The sequence below is a fragment of the Fulmarus glacialis genome, unplaced genomic scaffold (assembly GCF_000690835.1).
Source record: "Fulmarus glacialis isolate BGI_N327 unplaced genomic scaffold, ASM69083v1 scaffold30219, whole genome shotgun sequence".
NCBI lineage: Eukaryota > Metazoa > Chordata > Aves > Procellariiformes > Procellariidae > Fulmarus > Fulmarus glacialis.
This window is the reverse complement of record NW_009231854.1, coordinates 1-19,311: the sequence shown is the minus strand read 5'-3', so window position 1 is coordinate 19,311 and position 19,311 is coordinate 1. Positions and strand designations below refer to the sequence as shown.

Sequence of the window (19,311 nt, the reverse complement as noted above, 5' to 3'; positions counted from 1 at the left end):
CCGGAGCGCTGCCCCCACACGGAGGGGCCTCGCTGCCCTCCCCAGCCGTACCGGTGTCCGTGTGGTGGAGGGGGTGAGGGGCTCCTCCCCGGCTGGGCCACCCCCCTCGGGGCTTCCGCTGGCCTCCCGCATCGTCCCCAGCACGCAGAGGGGGGAGGCTGTCCGCAGAGCCTGCACTTGGGCTGGGGTCCTGCCCCCCGGGCGCACCCTCACTCCTGGGCTTTACCTCTCAGAGAGCAGCGGTGAGGAGGGAAGCACAGTGGTGCGGAAGGAACGGCGGGGGGGTGGCGCCCCACCTTTTTCATGATCCAGAAGGTAAGGGAGCCACAGCAGGGCACTGCGCCATCCGAGGTGCATCCGCAGTGGCCTGCCGAGCTCAAGCTAGACACAGTGTTGGAGCCTTCCATTCTTCATACCTGCTGTCTTCTTGCCCCTCAGACCAGGAGATGCATGAAGGAGAGGCCCGCGTACGCGCTGAGCAGCAGTGATGATGAGGATCCATCAAAGGAGCTCGGAGTGACTTACAAATCAACAAGGTCGGCGGTAAGGACTGGGCAAGAATGTGGTTCTGGGGTATGAGGTCAGGTGGGACTGGCAGATCCTGCACATGATAGAGAGAATTTGCTTCTGCGAATGTGGGATCAGACATTCCTTCTTTTTTATCTGTAGATGCATCTCCGTGTCCCTTCCCTCTTAATAGGCAAGCACCTTGTGCCCTGATACCCCCTGCATCCTCAGGAGGCCATTGCAGGTTGGCCTTTCCCCTCTTAGAGTTGGGAATTAAAACCCCAAGATGCCACTGGACTTGCCCAACATCGCACAAAATTTTCAGGAGGGGGAGCAGTTGAATCAGGTTTACCCTACTGCTGGGTTCGTGTTTTCAGTTTTAGACCGTCTTCCTTCACAAAGAATTCACGGTGACTTAGAAGGTGCTCCCATCTTTATCCTTGTGACTAGTGACGGGGTAAGAGCTACAGAGAGAGGTCATTGTTTTCTTGGGATTGATGGGTGGGGTGTCCTGGGTGTCTGTTAATATCTGGAGTGGAGAGAAATCAGCTGTGAAGATTTGGGCACAGCTCAAATTGCTTTTCCCACTGGATTTTTCTTTTAACTTTCCTCTTGATCCAGTGAAGTTTTGCGCATTAGTATGAGCCTGGGAAGGATATAAGTAGGATTAAAACCAGGTATCGACTCATGTTCCTCTTCAGACCTATTTCCTTATTGTCTGTGCCTCTGTATAAAATGGGAATAACACCTAACTGTCCCCCGTCAAAACTGCAGGGTCAGACCGAGGTCTCCTTGTCGCATTAGAGATTAATATGAATATAACCTTGTGCTGTAATTATTCACCACTTTGGCTGCTGCCAAGGGGGGCAGCATATTGTTAGCCCTGCTTGCTGTAGGAGAATCAGAAGGCAGCAGGAGGAGATGACAGCTCTGGGGCTCCAGGAGCTTTTGGCACATAAGTTGGATTTGGGTTTAATTGAGGTTGGCTGTAATTATTCTTCCGTTTCTGTGCAGCTGTTCCTGAAGATCTGATAAAACCTAGGAATAGGTATCTGTTCGGTCCATTAAAGAGGAATCTAAAGCAGACCACTGTGTTAAAAGTGAATGTAAGCCACCCACAGCTAGGTTAAAAGTTCAGGCATCCTGCGCGTAGGCGGATGGTCTCATGATTGAAGTGTTGGACATGGGAGACCTGAGTTCAGCTTCCAGCTAAGCCGAGACTGAGTGTGAAGGAGTAAGTAAAGACAAGTGTTTCCTGCAAGCGCTAGGCTGGATCCGGCCCATGGGGGATTTTCCCTGGCAGGTGCTGAGGGAAGGTAGAAACTGGTGGAAGGTAAAGCAGACCATGTCCAGCTCTGTGACCGACCCTCCAGGTAGCCAAGGAGCTCTCTGTCTTGTACAGGTTTTCTTTACTGTTGTGACAAGTTCTTCTTGCTTTTCAGAAACCTGTTGGCCCAGAAGACATGGGAGCCACAGCAGTGTATGAACTGGACACGGAGAAGGAGAAAGATGCCCAGGCCATCTTCGAGCGCAGCCAGAAAATCCAGGAAGTGAGTCAGCCTTGCTCTGTAAGAGCTAGTGCTCTGCAGCAGGAGTACATGTGCTCTACTCATCCACTTCTGCACACCAAGAAGAGTTTGAGTCTCTTCCTCCCTGGAAATTTGAGAAGCCAGGAGTGTAACTCTTGCAAATAGGGGAATTTTCTGGCTTTGTTGGCATCTTGGTATTACGGAAGGCAGGGCTGGGAGGGGAGACTGGTGTCAGAGTGGTGAAAGCTAATCTGTGTTGTGAAGCTTTCCTGATCCTTCATCACCTTTCTTTTTGCTTTCCTAGGAGCTGAGAGGAAAGGAAGATGATAAAATTTACCGTGGTATTAACAACTACCAGAAGTATGTGAAGCCCAAGGACACGTCGATGGGAAATGCCTCTTCAGGAATGGTCAGGTAGGTTGGGATGAGCCTCAGAGGACTGGGACCACAGAGGAGCTCAGGCACCATCCCCAAAGGCACCTGTTTGGGGCTTGAACTTCACTGTTACTGCCAGCTTCTTTCTGTCTAACGAGTCCGGTGTCTGGTTCTGACCAGGCCCCCAGGGGCCTTCTCCACTGCAGCTGCGCAGCCGGCCTGAGCCTTCTCCCACCCTTTCAGAAAAGGACCCATCCGTGCTCCGGAGCACTTGCGGGCTACGGTGCGATGGGACTACCAGCCCGACATCTGCAAGGACTACAAAGAAACTGGGTTCTGCGGCTTCGGAGGTTAGTGGCTCTTGCCTGCAGATGAACACGTGCTGCGCCAGATCTGCAAAGGAATCCAGTCCAGCTTGTGATCCCGTGTTTGTGGTGCTAAGATGTGCACTTACTGCTTTACAGACACTTGTTTGCAGAGCTGGTGTGTGATGCTGTTGCAAAGTTGTTTTATGTGACGTTCTTGTCATTTGTGTCGGCCCTTCTGAAAGCTGATGGCCTCTAATCAGTGCTTAATAAGAGTCCTGGGAAGGACCCCTGGGATGTTCCAATAACCCACGTTCCCACAGGTATTCTGGCCACTGAGGCCGTGTGAGGGGTAGGATTTCCTGTTCCTTATCCCACTTCCCATGTGTGTAAATGCTGGAACTGTCGCTGTGGCACACAGAGCACGATCCTCCCGGCCTGTCAACCCCGAGAGGGATCCTGTGCCTGCTCCAGGAGCTTGGCACTGCCCTGGAGCACAGGCAGGCAGGGAAGCAATCACATTTCACCTTCTGCTGGGCAAAGCTCAGGCTGCCCCTGAATGAGGTGTCCTGTTAACACTCTACCCCACACAGCCTAGCTGTTAATTCATCTTCCTTTGTGTTGCTCAGACAGCTGCAAATTCCTCCACGACCGCTCGGACTACAAACATGGCTGGCAGATCGAACGGGAACTGGATGAAGGCCGGTACGGAGTCAATGGTACGGCACCACCCCTCTGCTCTCCCTCTCCCTAAGCTAATGGTGGATGAGGCTGCCAGGTCCTGCCTCTTATCATGCCCTAAAGTGAACGGGACTGAGGGATATTGGATCACTAAAAATGAAGCGGGTCCTTTGCTGTCTCAAACTGCATGGGCCATGGGTTGAATTAATATTATACAGAAAGGACTCTTTATTCCAAAGCTGTGGAACTCCCTGCTGCAGGATGACCTTAGGGCCAGTAACCACTGACAGTGCTGAGCAAATTTGCTGCTTTCCGATAACCACTGACTGCCACCAGAGAGAATTATTTCCTCTGGCTTTCTATAAAAGGATAGCACTGCTGTGGTATGGGTCCCAGCAGCGAGCTGTGTGGGGCTGGGGAGATGTGACCATCTCCTGCCTCCAGATGTCCAGGAGGTGGGATGCTTTCATGCTACGTCACATCCTTATTTCTCACTCACAGCATCCGTAGCTGCGGCCCAAGGCTCATGAGTGTTGCTCATGAACCGCTGGGCAGTTTGGGGGAAGAGGGTGTTCTCTGTTCAGTTGGAGCCAAAGAGTTTGGTGGCAGCTGGTTTGGAAGAACATGTAAAAAATAGGAGGGGGCTGGAGGATAGGTCTCTTTATAGCAGTGAGTGGGCGAGGTAGAAAAGAATTTGCTCTTGTGAGATGAGCAACGAGCACGCTGGCTTATTAGACCTAATTATATCTCAGTCCCACACATGTTAGTGACATCACCAACACCCAGATGCCAGAGCTCTGTTGTTTCCAGCAGAGATTTAATCCCACCTGCTGTGCTCTCTCCATATTTAATATTTCATGCCCCACGCATGGGCTGGTCTGTCTGCCTCTGCTCTTGCTCCAGTCTGGTTAACTTTCTCTTCTGCAGATGAGGAAAACTATGAGGTGAGCAGCGATGAGGAGGATATGCCTTTCAAATGCTTCATCTGCAGAAGTTCCTTCAAGAACCCCGTGGTCACCAAGTAAGCGGTTGTTTTGGCATGAGAAGCCAAGTGTCTGCTGTCGATCCTGTTCACTAGTCATTCACGGTCAAGGCAAATACAAACACTGCCCACAGGCTGGTGGGTGGAACCCGCTTGTTGTCTGCTGTGGCTTTCTGGTGGGTGGGGAAATCCTCTGATAACCAGGGAGTCTCATAACTGCATCTGGAGCATCTCCTTGGAAGGGATCTCAAGCCTTTGTTGTCCAAGCACCTTTTAGATTTCCGTAGATGCTGCCTCGTTACATCATCCTTCCCCTTAACCTTTTCACGCCTGCATTCCTCCCGGACACTGAATGGCACACTGCATTGCGTGAGCAGAGAAACAGAAGCACGGGGAAGCCAAGAGCTTACCAAGGATGGGGAGCAGGCTGGGGGCAGTGTGGACATCACGTGCTGCCAGCTCTCTCCCACACTGCTGGCTGTCTTGCTGGGTCTGGAAGAGCTCAGTGGTGGCTCTGCCATCACTCCACATCAGTGAAGCAATGCTGAAACACCTTTCATGGGGACAGTGCTGCAGAGGAAGCTCTGCATGCAGCTCACTTTTGCATCCCCTGGGGACCGGTAGTCAGTAATTTTTAACTCCTGGACACAGTGATTGTATCATCTGGTGACTTGCAGTGGCATCTGTGTCTCTGTACAGGTGTAGGCACTACTTCTGTGAGAGTTGTGCCCTCCAACACTATCGCAAATCCCAGCGCTGCTACGTCTGTGACAAGCAAACCAATGGTGTCTTCAACCCAGCAAAAGGTAACGGGCACCTGTGGGGGGGAGGGCTTTCTGTGCCAGAGTCTGGAGCAGCAAAGACACCAGTTCATGGGGTGTTTTAGTGTTGGGCCTGGGCCTAAGCTGGACTCACAGCTCTTGACTGCTGGCAGAGCTTTCTTTAGTGCCAGGAGACACTAAATCACGGCCTGGGTGGCTCCGTAGGTGCAAAATGAAGTTCTGTGCTTGCCTGGATAGGGAACTTGGGGAGTGTGACCTCTGGTGAGGGTAGGGGCGAGGTGCTGCGGGAGTGGAGGGGGCAGCTTGACTGATGCTCTAGTTGGCAGGTCAGTAACGCACTGATGGATTCTGTAACATCCGATGCCCTGGATTCAGCAAATGGTGGTAGCTCCTAGCTGAGCCTTTGCATAGGCAAGTGATTTTTGGTAGCTGCCCTGGTTTTTGCAGGACCTGGGCACCTGCCTTTGGTGTGGGACAGCCCCTGCACCTGGAGTCTCATCCTGCCTATTCCTGTTTTTCAGAGCTCATGGCAAAATTGGAAAAACACAAAGGGGAGGAAGAAGAGGAGGGAGAACAGCAGCATTCAGACCATGGAGAGGATCCACAATAGCAGAGCACCCCGTTTTGTATCTAGCTGAATAAAGCTTTCGTGGGAGAAAAAAAAAGCTCACAGCAGTTGCCTTGGGGCCAGCAGCTGTAGCCAGTGCTTGTGTATCCAACCAGCAGCTACTTAAACAGTGTCCTGACTGTGCTGGACTCCTTGTTTGGTGCTCCGTGAAGGCACAAGACAGAACAGGTAAGGTCAGACTCAAGAGTCATGGCCGAGTACAGCTGTCTGCGGGACCCCAACAGTTGCCTCCAAGCGCGCCTGGGGAAGGTGCTGTTGAAAACTACATTCAGTTCCTTCCTGACTTCTTTTTTTGACCAAGGTGCTGCTGTTTCACTCCTAACTTTGCACTGATCCTGCCTGCCTCCTGCTGCTGTGTAAGCATAAAACTATCTCTAAGTTAATTTAAGTCCATAATCTTTGAGCATGTACCAAGCTGAAAGCATGGAAGGAGATGAGAAATATTAGCTTGCATTAAGTTCATCGTTCACCCCAAAAATGCTAACTCCTGGGAAAGCAGGCTAGAGTGCTGCAGTTATCTGTGATTTAGTATAGCTCAGTGTATTCCCTCCTGTCTCTTCTGCCTCCCTCTTAGTTTCTAGGAGAATTCAAGAGAGGCTTTTAACTTCAGTGGGCAACACACCTCTTGAATCATCCCTCTTCTGTGAGGAAACTTGTCTCCTCCAACCATCACTAACTCTGTCCCAAAGGTTTTACGCTGAGTGGTACTGTGCTTTTTCTTGCTGTAAGTACCAGTGATTCAGTCCCTGTCCAGGCTTATGGGAGAGGGATAAGGATTTTTGCAAGCTGCAGACTTCATAACAAGCTAGGAAATTAAGATCTACTTACTATAATAAAATGATCCTAGGGAGGAAGTATAAGTGGGCCTGTCCTATCTGTTGTAGCCTGCCCTTACAAACACCCCTGCTCTGGGAGAATGCATTCTACTGAAACGTTCAGAAAAGAGCAAGAGCAGTTGTTTGCAGCTTCTTGCTTTAGGTGAAATATGGTTTTGAAACACAGAGGCAGTTGCAACTAACTGTGGTGAACTGTATGAAAGTAAGGAAATGAGAAGAGTAAGCATGCATAGCCAGCCTGTGTCGTCATTTGTGATCCACTCCATCATCTTGCAGAAACAACAGACTTAAAAAAAAACCTTCAGAAATATTTTATTTGTTTTGGCAAAAAACTAGAGTAACAAACTTTTTCTGGCTTCAAGTACAGTTTATAAACACAAGAAGGACCTGTTGCCAGCACCACTACTCCCATCCACCACTCTTACAGGACTGGATTCTCAGTGCTTCATTAAAGAGTACAAAGACCTCCAGCACCCGTGGTCCTTGGAAAGGTCAAACTAAAAGCCTTAAATACCCCTCCAAAAAATACCATGGCATGGGGGGGGAGCTGCCACAACAGCAGGGCAGAGTCACACGGCCATGAATCAAGGGGAGCCACATGAGAAGCAAGCTTTTACCTGTCACTCAGGGAAGGCAGAACAGCAAGGGTAATGGAAGGCTTAAGATCAATTCTGCACATGACCTTCAAAGAGGAGTCATGAGCTAGAGGATTTAGCATGAAAGTCAATTTCTTTTCCTCTGTGCCAGGGTAAGTCACTGAGAACAAGCTGGTATGAGTGTTACATGGTGTGAAACCAGCCCAGCTAAGAGGAGGCTCAACTAGATGTGCTACAGGGATAAAAAAGCTGGTACCTTGCACTGGCGTACACACTCGCTTTGGTGACCCAGGCAGCCATGGGAGGAGAGGCTGGAATGCCCTGTCTGACCTGGAGTTCAGAGTGCTCAGCATCAAGTGAGAGGAGTCTCTTCAAAAGCTCTCTCCAGAACTGGAAAAGAATCCAGTGCTGCAGAGGAATGCCCGATGCAGCGAGTGTGCCTGGAATGGAATCAGGTTGTCTTTGATCTCCCATTTTCCATCACAAAGCAGTGACTACATTTAAGAACACAATCCCCTTTTTCCCCACCTTCAAAAGTTACCCTGTGACAACACTGTAACAGTAATCTGACCAGCTCTACGAGAATGCCCAAAACTAAGAGCTGCCTGCCTCCCCTTAACTCTAAGGCACCCTTAAAAGAGAAAGAACCAAAGAGGGTAGGGACACACAGCCTTCAACTGTGATACAAGGAAGCCAGTGATTTTTAGAAACATTTTTAGAAACACATAAATAGAGACTAAACAGACTCACTCAACCCATTTGCCCATTTGAGCTACCAGTACTCAGCTGCAAGAACTGGGGCTGTGGGCACTGCACCATCTGGAATACTCCACAGTTCCTTGGGGTTGATCCTTTTCCAGCTCAGGTCTGTCCATTTGTTTCCAGGCTACTTCCTAAGTAAACAGGCAGTTGAAGTTCCTTCCCAAGGACCTGTAAACTCTTCTATGTGTAACATTCATCACCTTTTATGAACAGGACCAATAAATTACAATGTCCAGAAAGCTCCTCCAGAACCAGGAATAGTCTCTGTTTTTCTAGAATTCCCAATCATCCACATCCAGCTGCTCCAGGTTTGATACCAGCCCAAAAATGCCACTGGGATCCTGGGGCCGCGTTCCTTCAAAATTGGTGATTGGGGTGACGGGGCGCAGAAGTTCAGGGAGTGCTTCAGAAGCACGGCGCTTGATCTGCTCAGAAAGGAGAGAACTCAGCTGCTGAAATGCTTCCCCACACTTGAGCATCACAGTCAAGCAGCAACAATGTGTGGTTACAGGCAGAAACTAAAAACACAGTATTATCCTCCCGCCAGCACTGAGAGATGTGCAGGGCTTTCGCACTGCATCTTGTAACAAGAAAGTGCTTTGCATGCAGCCTTTTCAGCAGCACTTGGGTGCTGTGGTCCTGATGCTTCCCGCGGTGAAGCACCACCCTAACCCTCAGCTCAGAGCAAGCCAGACAAATCATTTCAGGGGCAGGAGAGCCTCTGCCTCTTCCCACACCAGAGCTGGAGCTCACCAACCTGCCACACAGCTGTAAGCAATGCGCAGGTCACCTCGGTTTGGTCTCATTAAGGACCAGGTTAGGACTGCCTTGCCCCAGTACTCAGTAGCCTGAGGGTGAAAAGCTGTTCTGGCATACAGGACAGGCAGATTTACATCCTCTGTTTAGATAAGGAAGAGATGCTTTGAGAACCGCCCATCCAACTCCGAGGATAATGTGTGGATCACCAAGCCATGCTACAATTAGTCACCAAACTTAATCCTTTCAGATCACAGAAAATGCAGCAACTCGACATTCCCACCTGCAGGTTCAGTGACACAGCAAGACAAGAACTACAGAAAAGCCACTGTTCTTCATCTGCAGATTAATTAGAGTTCCTTACCTGCTTGAAAAAGGGATGATTAAGCAGAGTGCCTGCGCTTGGCCTGTAGAAGGGAGTTAGAATAAGGTAAACACACAAGAAAATGTGTCAGTGTTTAAAGTCGGGTAATGGAAGAAAGAAAAGACCAAGGTCCTTCCTGCCTCTCTCATTTCTCAGCTATAGGGTATCTCCCTTTTGTCACCAGTAGCACTGTTTATTATGTTCACGTGATGTTTTATGCAAGCGCTTCAACCTTCTTCTGTGCAAGTTACCTACTTCACACCCCAACATTTGATCAAGGGAAAATTTCTGAACAGTGTGGTCTGCTAGAGAAGTTTGTCATGGCTAAAGATGCCTTTACACTCACTACAGAGTTCTTGATCACTTCCCATTGTTATTCTCTGCTGGCTAAACAGCAGACGTTCACAGTGATGGAAACTGGATAAACACAGTCTCACAGGGACCAGAAATTCAAGTTGTTCGGTTTATTTTCCTGACGTGTAGCACCACTCTACCCCCCAAAGAAGGCTGCAAAGTAATTCTTCAGGCTCTCTTACACAAAGTGCTCAAAGTGTTAACACTGCTCTTGTTTTACATACTTGGACTGCTCTTCTTAATGTATGGAGCATATCCTCACTCCCCTACGCTTTTGGAAAGAAAACTTTGAATAATCTCTGCTGGCTCTCCTGGTCTAACCTGCCCTAGAATAGCGCAGGTCTGTGAAGAACAGCTTTCACCTGGCTTTACCTGAAATCGGGGTTCCGCTGGAGGCACTGCTCTACGAAGTTATGGAAGTAGGTGGAGAAGGTCCGAAGATAAGGGTGCAGGGTTGGCTCTCCGTTGGCCGCTCTCACGTTGCTAGTAGCCATGCTCTCGCCCATTCCGTAGTTAGCGCTTGAACGGGAGGTTTTCATAGTCAGCTCATCCGCAGGAATTGTGGTGGTGTCTAGCAGGCAGGGAACAGTTCCATTCAGCTTTTCCAAAAGCATCTGGAAGAGAAGGGACATAAGCAACATCACACACAAAGATTAGACAGTTACGACTTCTCATTCAGGTAGGCACAGCACCCTTCTGTCTTCACATCCCAGGTGCAGCAAAGCAGTTCCATGTGCCAGGATGAAGGATGAGAAAGGAACAGCTTTTAAACCTTACCTGAGTAGAAGGCATGTCTTTAAATGGTACGTGTCCATTTGCCAGCTCGCAGGCTGTTATCCCTACGCTGTAAATGTCAGATTTTGCATCATAACCCTGGAGATTCTAGATGAAAAGGAAAAGAAAAATTAGCCCTGCGGACTTACATGTGATTGCACGGGCAATGCCCATGATTTGATATGCAGAACAGCAAACCCAAATGATCAGAGCAGAAATAGTACAAGCCACATATAGGCTGGTTTATTATGGTGGTGGTTTTTTTGTTTGTTAAAACACACAGTTAAGGACAACATTTATTTAACCGAAATCAGCTAGCTAGTAGGGATGGCATCCACCTTAGGGCAACAGGCATCTAATGGAACACTTTGCTAATGGGACAATCTGTAGAGGTACCTACAAGAAAACTATTTAGTCAAATAGATCAGGTCAAATTCTACCCACTTGCCCTGCGCCCACCCCAAATCTGTTTCCTCTAGCCTCTCCCCTTCCTCTTCCTTACATTCACACACCTTCCTCTGGAAGGAAAGAAAAGACAATGTTGTAACATGGGCTTCTCAGCAATTGCCCTTTTTGACAGGAATACAGGTTTCCCCTTGCTAGCGGTCTCTGGTTTTAAGGTGAAAAGGATAGAGCTGATCACGAGAAAAAATAACCCTGTGGCTTTTTTCACGTCCCCACCCCCACCCCCTGAACATGCTGTAAGAACTCAGAAAATTATACAGAGATACCATATATCACTAAAAACCAGCACTTTTTTTTTTAAACACACCTGCTGCAAGACTTCAGGACTGAGCCAAGGAAGGACTTTGATGCTGTATTTGGGAAAGTCATGAACAACTTTGAGTCGCTGCCCATGGTTGATCATACTTAGATTACTTCGCAGGCCAGAGAGGTACACCTTCCCGTCTACAGAGATCAGGATATGGCTGGCTTTAACACTCCTGAAAAAAAAGTAAAAATAGTCAGGTTCTCTGGTCTCACAGGAGTTATGTTCCTTACAGCTTTCCCAGGAAAAGTGCAGAAGGGCACTGCAAAGGATTTAAGGCAGGCATAGGTAAGCTGAATTTCTTTTACAGTACATACAATAAAAAGTAGTAAACACTAATGATCTAGAACTTTCAACATTTGAAATTTACTCTCGCAACAGAAGGATGTATCAGAGAAGAGGAAAAATACGCTAAGGGATGGAGACAGTGATTTGGAAAGAGACTAAGAGAAGCTATAGTACTAAAGAGAAATTCATCCTTAGCGAGCACCTACAGAAAGGATAAAAGCCTACTCTACTGGACAGTTCAATGCGCAGGGCAATACTTGATCAGCCTCCTACCAGGAGGCTGAGACTCCTAACACTCATTCTGAACGCTGTGCAAAACCACTTCTACAAACATTAACAGGATTCTGTTCACCCACTTTGCAGGTTCCCAAAGAATGTTTCTGTGGCAAGGACAAATGCAGGACTAAATGTTATGGACCCACGACCTCCAACAGTAACAGGGCAAAACCCCACCACCACTCAGTCTCAATTTGGAGACAGACAATAGTATCTGAACAGAGCCTCAACAAGTCAGCCTGTCAGCACAAGCTGCGGTTGTGATTTTAGGTATACAGCGGTCTCTGGGATAAGTTTGTTCCACAGTGACACTTTCACGCAGTTTAGAAAGATCAATGATACAATTTCCCACGAGCATCAAACCAGCTTGCACTAACAGCAAAGTAATATAAAACTTGATAGTGCGTTCCGCATCTCTTGAACTACCCACTCTGCTCTAATGATGAGTAGTATTTCTGAGAACTTCCAACAGAAGGAAAACAGATGGCCTTTTTTTTTTTTAAATACCTATGTACATAGCCCATATGGTGGATGTAGTCAAGTGCTTTCAATACGCCTTGGAGGATATATGCAATAGCCAGTTCACTCATCCCATCCATAAAATGGGTACAGATTAAATCTTTTGCAGAACCTAAAAAGAAACAAAACACCTCTTAATTGGTCAGAAAAAAACCCCAAGGATACTTCACCTCTTCAATTTTATTTCACAGAATATGATGCCACCTACCATAGGCCATGAAAGATGTTACTACCCATAGCTCATTGTCAGCTATAAAAGTTGCTTTGTATGGCACGATGTTAGGGTGGCTGAAGAGCTTGGAAACATGAAGTTCCCCCTAAAATAAAGGTATTTTGATTCAATTTAGTAAATGCAGAAATACAAATACAGTATTGATAAGCACTGCTCTTGTTGTCTGTCCTCTCCTAAACTTGCATTAGGACATTGGTGGATTTATGTTACCTGCAAGAACGTGACCATTTCATTTGTGCAGGCCTCCAAGTTCACTCTTCTGACTGTGACATACTCTCCTGTGGGTTTATATCTGGCCAGGTTCACAACCATCAAGTCTTCAAAGCCTCTGCCTGAAAGAAAAGGCATTAAAGCTTCAGCAGTATTTCTGGAACTACACACTTCTGGAGAACTCCTCCAGTCCTTGACCCTTAAATAATCTTTACACTCATTTACTGTAACTATTTTTGGCCTTGTGAAAAAGAGTAATCATTCCATCAGATACTATCTTCCTTAGCATGTATCCCATCGAGAGAAATCCTCCTAGCCAGTAATATTATCCTGTCTTTCAAGTTCAGAACTGAAGTAGAAATAAAACGATTAGGCCACAGCTCCACCAAAGACAGGGACAGGTTTCAGGCTACTTCTGCTGACTTTGTACTTCACTCAGCGTCATTAATCCACCACATGCCTCTTTCAATTGAAAGCCTTTAGGATTGGCATCTCATTTTTTATTCAAATCAAAGAGGACAGGCATCTAATGTCAAAAATAAGCAATCAATGAAGAAAAGGCCAACAAATCTGCAGAAGTTATATTCTTTGCAAAGCAGACTTCCGATCCTCCAGCCCACTAGTAGTATTACCTATGATAGTGAGCAACTCATAACAGCTGCTGTCTGGTAGGAAGTTGCTCATGGTGTCCCTTTTAGGGGAAGAAGCTATCGACTCGGAGCTCGCCTCATTTGTCTGGGGGGAAAAAAAAAAAAATAAAGTCAGGTCAGAAGAAATAAAGGTCACGTGCTAGAAAAATCATCTGCTCCTTATATTATCATACACCTCAAAATAACAAGACAGTACTGAATATAGAAGAGAGAATTTAATTGCTGTTAAAATAATTTTAAATAGTTAGTCATCAATTGAAATCCAGGAGATGCCTCCTTTCAGAAGATCCAGATATCTGTGTTTCAAAACATGTAACCGTAACAGGTAGATTCTTGATTACTGTAAGCTAGAATTTCTTTAGGAATATTTGGATAAAGCCAATTACTATTACCCAGGACAGCTTAAGCACTGCTTTATAGTAACTACCTTTCTCCCATTAATTACAAACTTCTGTGCCACCATCCTGTTGCCTGAGCAAAGGCCAAAGGAAAGCTTGTTTTTAGCACTTCCTGCACTGTGGCAGTCAGCATTCCTGTCTGATGCTGGGGCTTCTGGTTTTCAGCTGCTCATCTGTGATAAGAACAGCACAGCTGAAGCTGCTTAGCTGAATGGTAGAAGTGATGAACCAACTTAGCCCAAGATATGAAGATCAGACACACATGAAAAGAGAAGCTCCAAATGAAAGCAAAAACTTTACTGCAAAGCATTAGTGCTTACAGAGAGGAGAAAAAAAAAAAAAAAAAAGGAAAAGACCCCACACCACACAGGGAAGCAGCACTCCCAAGCCTGTCAGCTTTTCTTCACTACATCTGACATAAAGCTATCTGCTTTATTTACATACACATAAATCTTTCCAAGCAGGATTTTGCAGAAGACAAACTTCAATGTTCTTGCAAGTTCCATTATACCTTCCAATTCCCTCAAATTTCCAAAGTCACAAGGAGAACATCCTAATGGGGAACCAAATTTATTTGCTGTCTAAGACCAGATTTAGTTATCTCAAATTTCCAGCACATTAACTCCTCCTGACATTTGGAACTCCAGCTCATTTTTTCCACCTCATTCTTCATCAACTGCAAATGCCCTTTATCAGACCTTTTCTCATGGTACATGAAGCAGAAAAGGCTTGTGCATTTTCCTAGAGTGACAGCAAATACTCTTTTTTCCATCACTGAAAAATGGAATCACCACAGTGACAGCTGAAAAACAAGGAACTTGTTGTTCTCCACTCAGTCCAGGGTAAATGTAGTGCAATCCGCACAGATATGAATTTGCCATAAATTACCTTTGGGTCCCTAAGTATACTTTGGGAGTATAATAATAGTCACGTTTCCCGAGTTCCACCTTTTCAACTGACTTTGAACAGCACACATTTTATCTCTCTCTGCCTACCTTTAAAATAGGCATATTTTTCAGTTAAGGGAAAAAGCAAAACTTAAGATTTGTGACCAGTGCTATGGTATAATTTCAGCTCACACAACTCTAGCACAGCAACTCAGTCCTGTTTCAGGATAGCTAACCCCTAAGATCTCAGCAGTCCCAAATTCTTTATTCTAGTTGTAACACTAGACAGTGCTGTTCCTTGGCTGAGAATAGGCAGCAATGTTCCATTCAGGATTTCAAACTTCTGTTAGAGATGCCTGTCAATTCTGAACGCAATTGTATCATTCATTACTTCTTCCAGCAATTTCACACAGTCCTGTCAACAGCAAGATTGCCAGGAGACACACACAGGCAAATGGAAACCTCTGAAGCAGAAAGGCACCAAGGAAATGAAAGCAGGAGGCTCTGATAAGCAGCGTTATGGAGCAATGACAGCTGGTGAAACACTGAGCAATATGTAAGTGGTTTGCTTTATTAAAGTCCACTCCAGATATAGCATAAGCCCACAAAAGAGATGCAAAAAATTAAATAAATTTAATCTTATTAATGGAGTAGGCTGTTTCAACAGTAATGGAAAAATAGTGTAAATTCCCTTTTCAAAAGTCTTCCAGTACATCAGGGGTCTTCACTCACCTCTCTTCATGTTAGGAGTGACCGATAACCGAGAATTAATGCAAAAGGAGCTCTACCAGAAATTTATCAACATCATACAAGAGTTTTTAAAAAAAAAAAGTTAAACTGAAATGTCATTTATGAAATACTGCAAAAAAGCTCCTTGGTGGTTTCACACAGGACAACTTTTGGTGTATGGTCAAAAGCAAAAGCAGCTGCAAAATGAAGTCACATATGACTAGCTTTATAGCATAACATTCATTAAGAGCTAGCTTTCCGGCTTGTTGATCTGATTTTAATTTGAGATAGATTTAAGGAAATTAATCTTTGAAAGGCAACTACTGTAACAAATGCCATAAAAAAATCAGTTATGTGATGCTAGCAAGGATCTGCATTTGCCAAATGACATTCATCTGAATTAGGAAGAGGGAATGTTGGTTTTGTTCTGCTGCCTTCCTCTCCACCTCCTCATTCCCTCACTCACTCCCAGCATGAGCAACAAAAATTTTCCTCCCATCCCTCACCCCAAATTATTTACCTTTTTCTATAGCCCTGCTGGAAAAAGCAAGCTTTTATTTAGATGTAAAAATCAAAATAAGAGTCAGCAATACCACTGCAGAGGTGACCAAACCCCAAGTGAATACTGTAACAAAACCAAAACAGATGCTAATCTCAATTTGCTTCCAGTCCAGCATATGCGTAATGCTCAGCAATTTAAAAAAAGGTGTGAATTCACTTGACTTTATACAAAACATTCCATACCCATCTCATATTTTCAGCTTTGTTTGTGCCAGTAAATTACAGACACTGGCACAAAAATAAATTATAAGCAGCTTGAACTGACACAATTATAATCAAATCACACTCAATTCGTGTTTGTAATTAGCTTAAACTAGAGCAACACCTGCACACAGAAATGTTTCAATATGGTGTGGGTAGGTGGGAAATCATTTAGACAAATATATTCTGTCGTAAGTTGTGTTATTCTATGAGCATTGTTCATTATGCACCAGATTGCACCACTGTTCAATCAGGGCCTGCAGAACAAAAAGCATCAAGGTAAAGTTTTCAACTGCCACATTCTGGCTGTATGTTTTTGAATAGACAGTCCATGTTTGCTAGTGATTCTAGTTTTTAAGAGGCAAAGCTCTCCAAGCATGCACAGAATTGGCTCTGAAGACTACCAGAAAACAGGAGGTAAAGTCACCTCAAACTGAAAATTACACGATGTTTGGTTTTGATGTTGGAGCCTCTGTTGTGGCTGCTCTACAGGGAAGAGAAAGGAAATCAGAATCAATGTGTCCGGAAGGAAACACTGGTTTTGAATGGCCAACATAACATTTTTTGGGCCTAGTTTTCAGAAGTCCCATGAACTAACCTCTTCCTTTTATTCTAAGAGAGTTATAAGAGATTAGTGTCTCTGAAGAATCAGATCTAAATCATCTCAAAAAAGAGACCCTTGGGAGGCTGGGGGGAGGAGGGACGACGACACAAATACAAATCCAAGAGATTAAGTTTAAAATTTTGACTTGTCACATATAGTTTGAAAACCACACACCAAAATCTCCACTCCAGGGTGAAACCTGTTTCCACACTCGTAGAGCTAAATACAGAGATGAAATATATAACTGAGATAAAAAGAAAAATCAAACTTCCACAAGGAATAATCTCCATGCAATGAACCACAGCACCACAGCCTGCAAAAGTCACTTACTTTTCTCCGAGAGTCACCCGGAGGCTGCTCTGGAGTAAAGAAATTAATTGTTCACCATGGTGTGTTCAACAGATACCCATTAAAAATAGAGTTGGAAAACTGAGTAAATAACCCTGCATGATACTTTTTGATACCAAATATATACAATTTTTTTTTTTTTTTTAGACAAAGACATTTAATTTACACATAAGGTTGCAGCACTAAAAATAATCAAATTGTAGTACAATTATGGGAATTAAAGGGATTCAAATAGTGCTACTGTTCATATATTCAACATAAATGTAAGGTGACAATTTTTTTTTATTATACCTCTAAATACATTGAAAAATGACATCTCTACTTCGCTTAAATACAGAAGAAACTAGATCTAAAGTTTATTTGAAGTAGTGAACATTCTTCCACTCCACCTGGAAGCTCAAGATCTAGACATCTTTCCTATGCTCTGATCACCTTCTATGTCACCGATCAAGAATTCTGCATCCTAGTGGGCAATTTTGCTCGTTATGCAGAAAGCAGAACAGAAACCAATCAGCTCTCCTGCACACTGGGGAGCTATCATCAGTTTCAAAATCCATTTGTACTCGGAAAATTATAATTAACCTTCCTAAACCCCAAATTTATCTTTTGCATAGGGAAAAAAACTGGTTATGCTAAGAAATACAGAATACAGGGTCTGAAAATAGTACTGCCATCAATATGAAATTGGTTTCCAAATAACCTGCTAGATCTTGGACACTTCCATGTTAACTGTATATGGTTAGCCAGCTTGAATAACCAGATCTGGTGCTACAACAACATTTATTCATCTCTTTTACTGTTAAGATACATATTTACAACCAAATTAACAGACCCTGTGACTAAAATAAAACATTTCTAACAATGTCATCTAATGAGAGGAAAACTTACCTCCAAACAGTTCGAACTCTCTTAAGCCCTCAACAATGAACTTTTCAGACACCCACCGCTGAAAGAAAAAAAAAAATCCCCCAGATAATTAGTTATTCCATCTAGAGACAAGTTTCTTTTCCCCCTTCCCCACAAAAAACATAAGAGAATCGTAACACTTCAAGGATTCTACTGTGGTCTGAAAGTGATTAGCAGCAACATCAGAGTTACACCCTTACTTTGGACAAGGATATTCTCTTCTTGTGCCACTATAATGGCATGCACGTAGCAACCACACTGGTGCTATTGCTTTTCCTGACCAGCATGCACTTGCAATAAAATTAATGTAATTTTAGATCATTCAAACAAGAACCTTTATACATGCACATACAGCAAAAATAATAAGCATGCTACAACTCCCTTATATAGGCAAATAAAAGTTGTTTGTTTGGGTGTAATAGGTGTAAAAAAAGCTTCAGCTATTTACAATGAGGTGATGTCTTAGAGAACTTACATATTTTGGCTATGTATCTATTGACTGAATGCAAAATTAGAACATAAATATTTTAAAGCTCTTTTTCTCTTCCAGAATTCATGCTTAAAATTCACAGCAAGCATTAGGTTGTACAGAGAAATGTTTCTACCACTCTATTCAACTCTGTGATTCAAAGAAAAATATATAGACAGGCACACATAACACACATAACACACAATAGAATATGCAATTTTAGGCTTGCAGAGTGATGATCATGAAGTCAACATTAAATAAACAAACGCTCCCACATTAGAATTTGTCTACTCGGTAAAATAACTGAAAAAATAGCTTATGTTGTTTAGTGCAAGGGAAGCCAGTCCTAGAAAGCACCGACGAGTCTTTAGATGACGATGACTCAAAACTCGTATATAACAATACCATTTTAAGGCGTTAAAAGTGCTTCTCTCGCATGAAACTTCCTCAATTAGAAATGCAGAATTAAACAAAGCTGTTGTGTTTAGCTTTCCAAGCTAAGTTAAGTTTAGGGAAAAAAAAAAAACACACCACACAAACAAAAACTGCCGGTGGTGCGACACAGATGAGGCAGTAACTTCTTAAAGAAAGGTGCGAAATAATCAGCATTACCGCACTTTTTCTTAAATGCAACGCTCATTACAAACCTCGCGCCGCACACAAAGGAGATACAGGTGTGCAAGCAATAAACACTTCAGGTTTTTTTTAACTGGCGCCTAGCTTGCACATCGATACCCTGCCGTATAATTAGCAGGTTTTAACGTGACTTTAAGGTGCTTTCCAGGAGGCCGGCCCCGCCGCGGCTCCTCCGCACAAGCGCAGGGCAGGCTCTACCGACACGCCGGCGTCTGAGGGAAGCTGGAAGGCGTTCAACACTCACCCTAATCCGTTCGGGTTTACTTACAAGAAAAGACATGGAATCCGCGTTTGTGTTACCACACGCAGCTCGTGAAAGGACGGGCAACCTGCAGGCACAAGAGCGGGTCACCCCCTCACGCCTCACCCCGGCACCGAGCCCCGCGCCGGGCAGCGC

General features: G+C 44.9%; 2 protein-coding genes across 4 annotated transcripts; one reads left to right on the top strand and one right to left on the bottom strand.

Moving 5' to 3' along the window:
- The first annotated feature begins 214 nt into the window (after positions 1–214).
- LOC104070998 (RING finger protein 113A-like) lies at positions 215–5,895 on the top strand. The gene is made up of 9 exons (XM_009584714.1): positions 215–315; positions 439–543; positions 1,950–2,057; positions 2,341–2,450; positions 2,655–2,761; positions 3,346–3,435; positions 4,325–4,418; positions 5,079–5,185; positions 5,683–5,895. The coding sequence occupies exons 1-9, from the start codon at positions 304–306 to the stop codon at positions 5,769–5,771; spliced, it is 822 nt and encodes a 273-aa protein (XP_009583009.1). The 5' UTR covers positions 215–303; the 3' UTR covers positions 5,772–5,895.
- A 2,289-nt stretch (positions 5,896–8,184) lies between these two features.
- On the bottom strand, positions 8,185–19,238 carry STRADA (STE20-related kinase adaptor alpha). 3 transcript variants are annotated; one of them, XM_009584711.1, is made up of 12 exons: positions 19,159–19,238; positions 17,792–17,849; positions 16,886–16,914; positions 13,158–13,260; positions 12,526–12,647; positions 12,292–12,400; positions 12,072–12,195; positions 11,004–11,175; positions 10,235–10,339; positions 9,830–10,071; positions 9,104–9,146; positions 8,185–8,408 (listed from the first exon to the last, which is right to left on the bottom strand). In XM_009584711.1, exons 1-12 carry the CDS (start codon positions 19,192–19,194, stop codon positions 8,256–8,258), a joined length of 1,296 nt encoding a protein of 431 aa, XP_009583006.1. In that variant the 5' UTR covers positions 19,195–19,238; the 3' UTR covers positions 8,185–8,255. The 3 variants fall into 3 exon arrangements, with proteins under 3 accessions (XP_009583006.1, XP_009583007.1, XP_009583008.1); XM_009584712.1 differs by lacking the exons at positions 16,886–16,914; positions 17,792–17,849 and having other exon boundaries at positions 19,159–19,194; XM_009584713.1 differs by lacking the exons at positions 16,886–16,914; positions 17,792–17,849 and having other exon boundaries at positions 19,183–19,194.
- Positions 19,239–19,311: the final 73 nt, after the last annotated feature.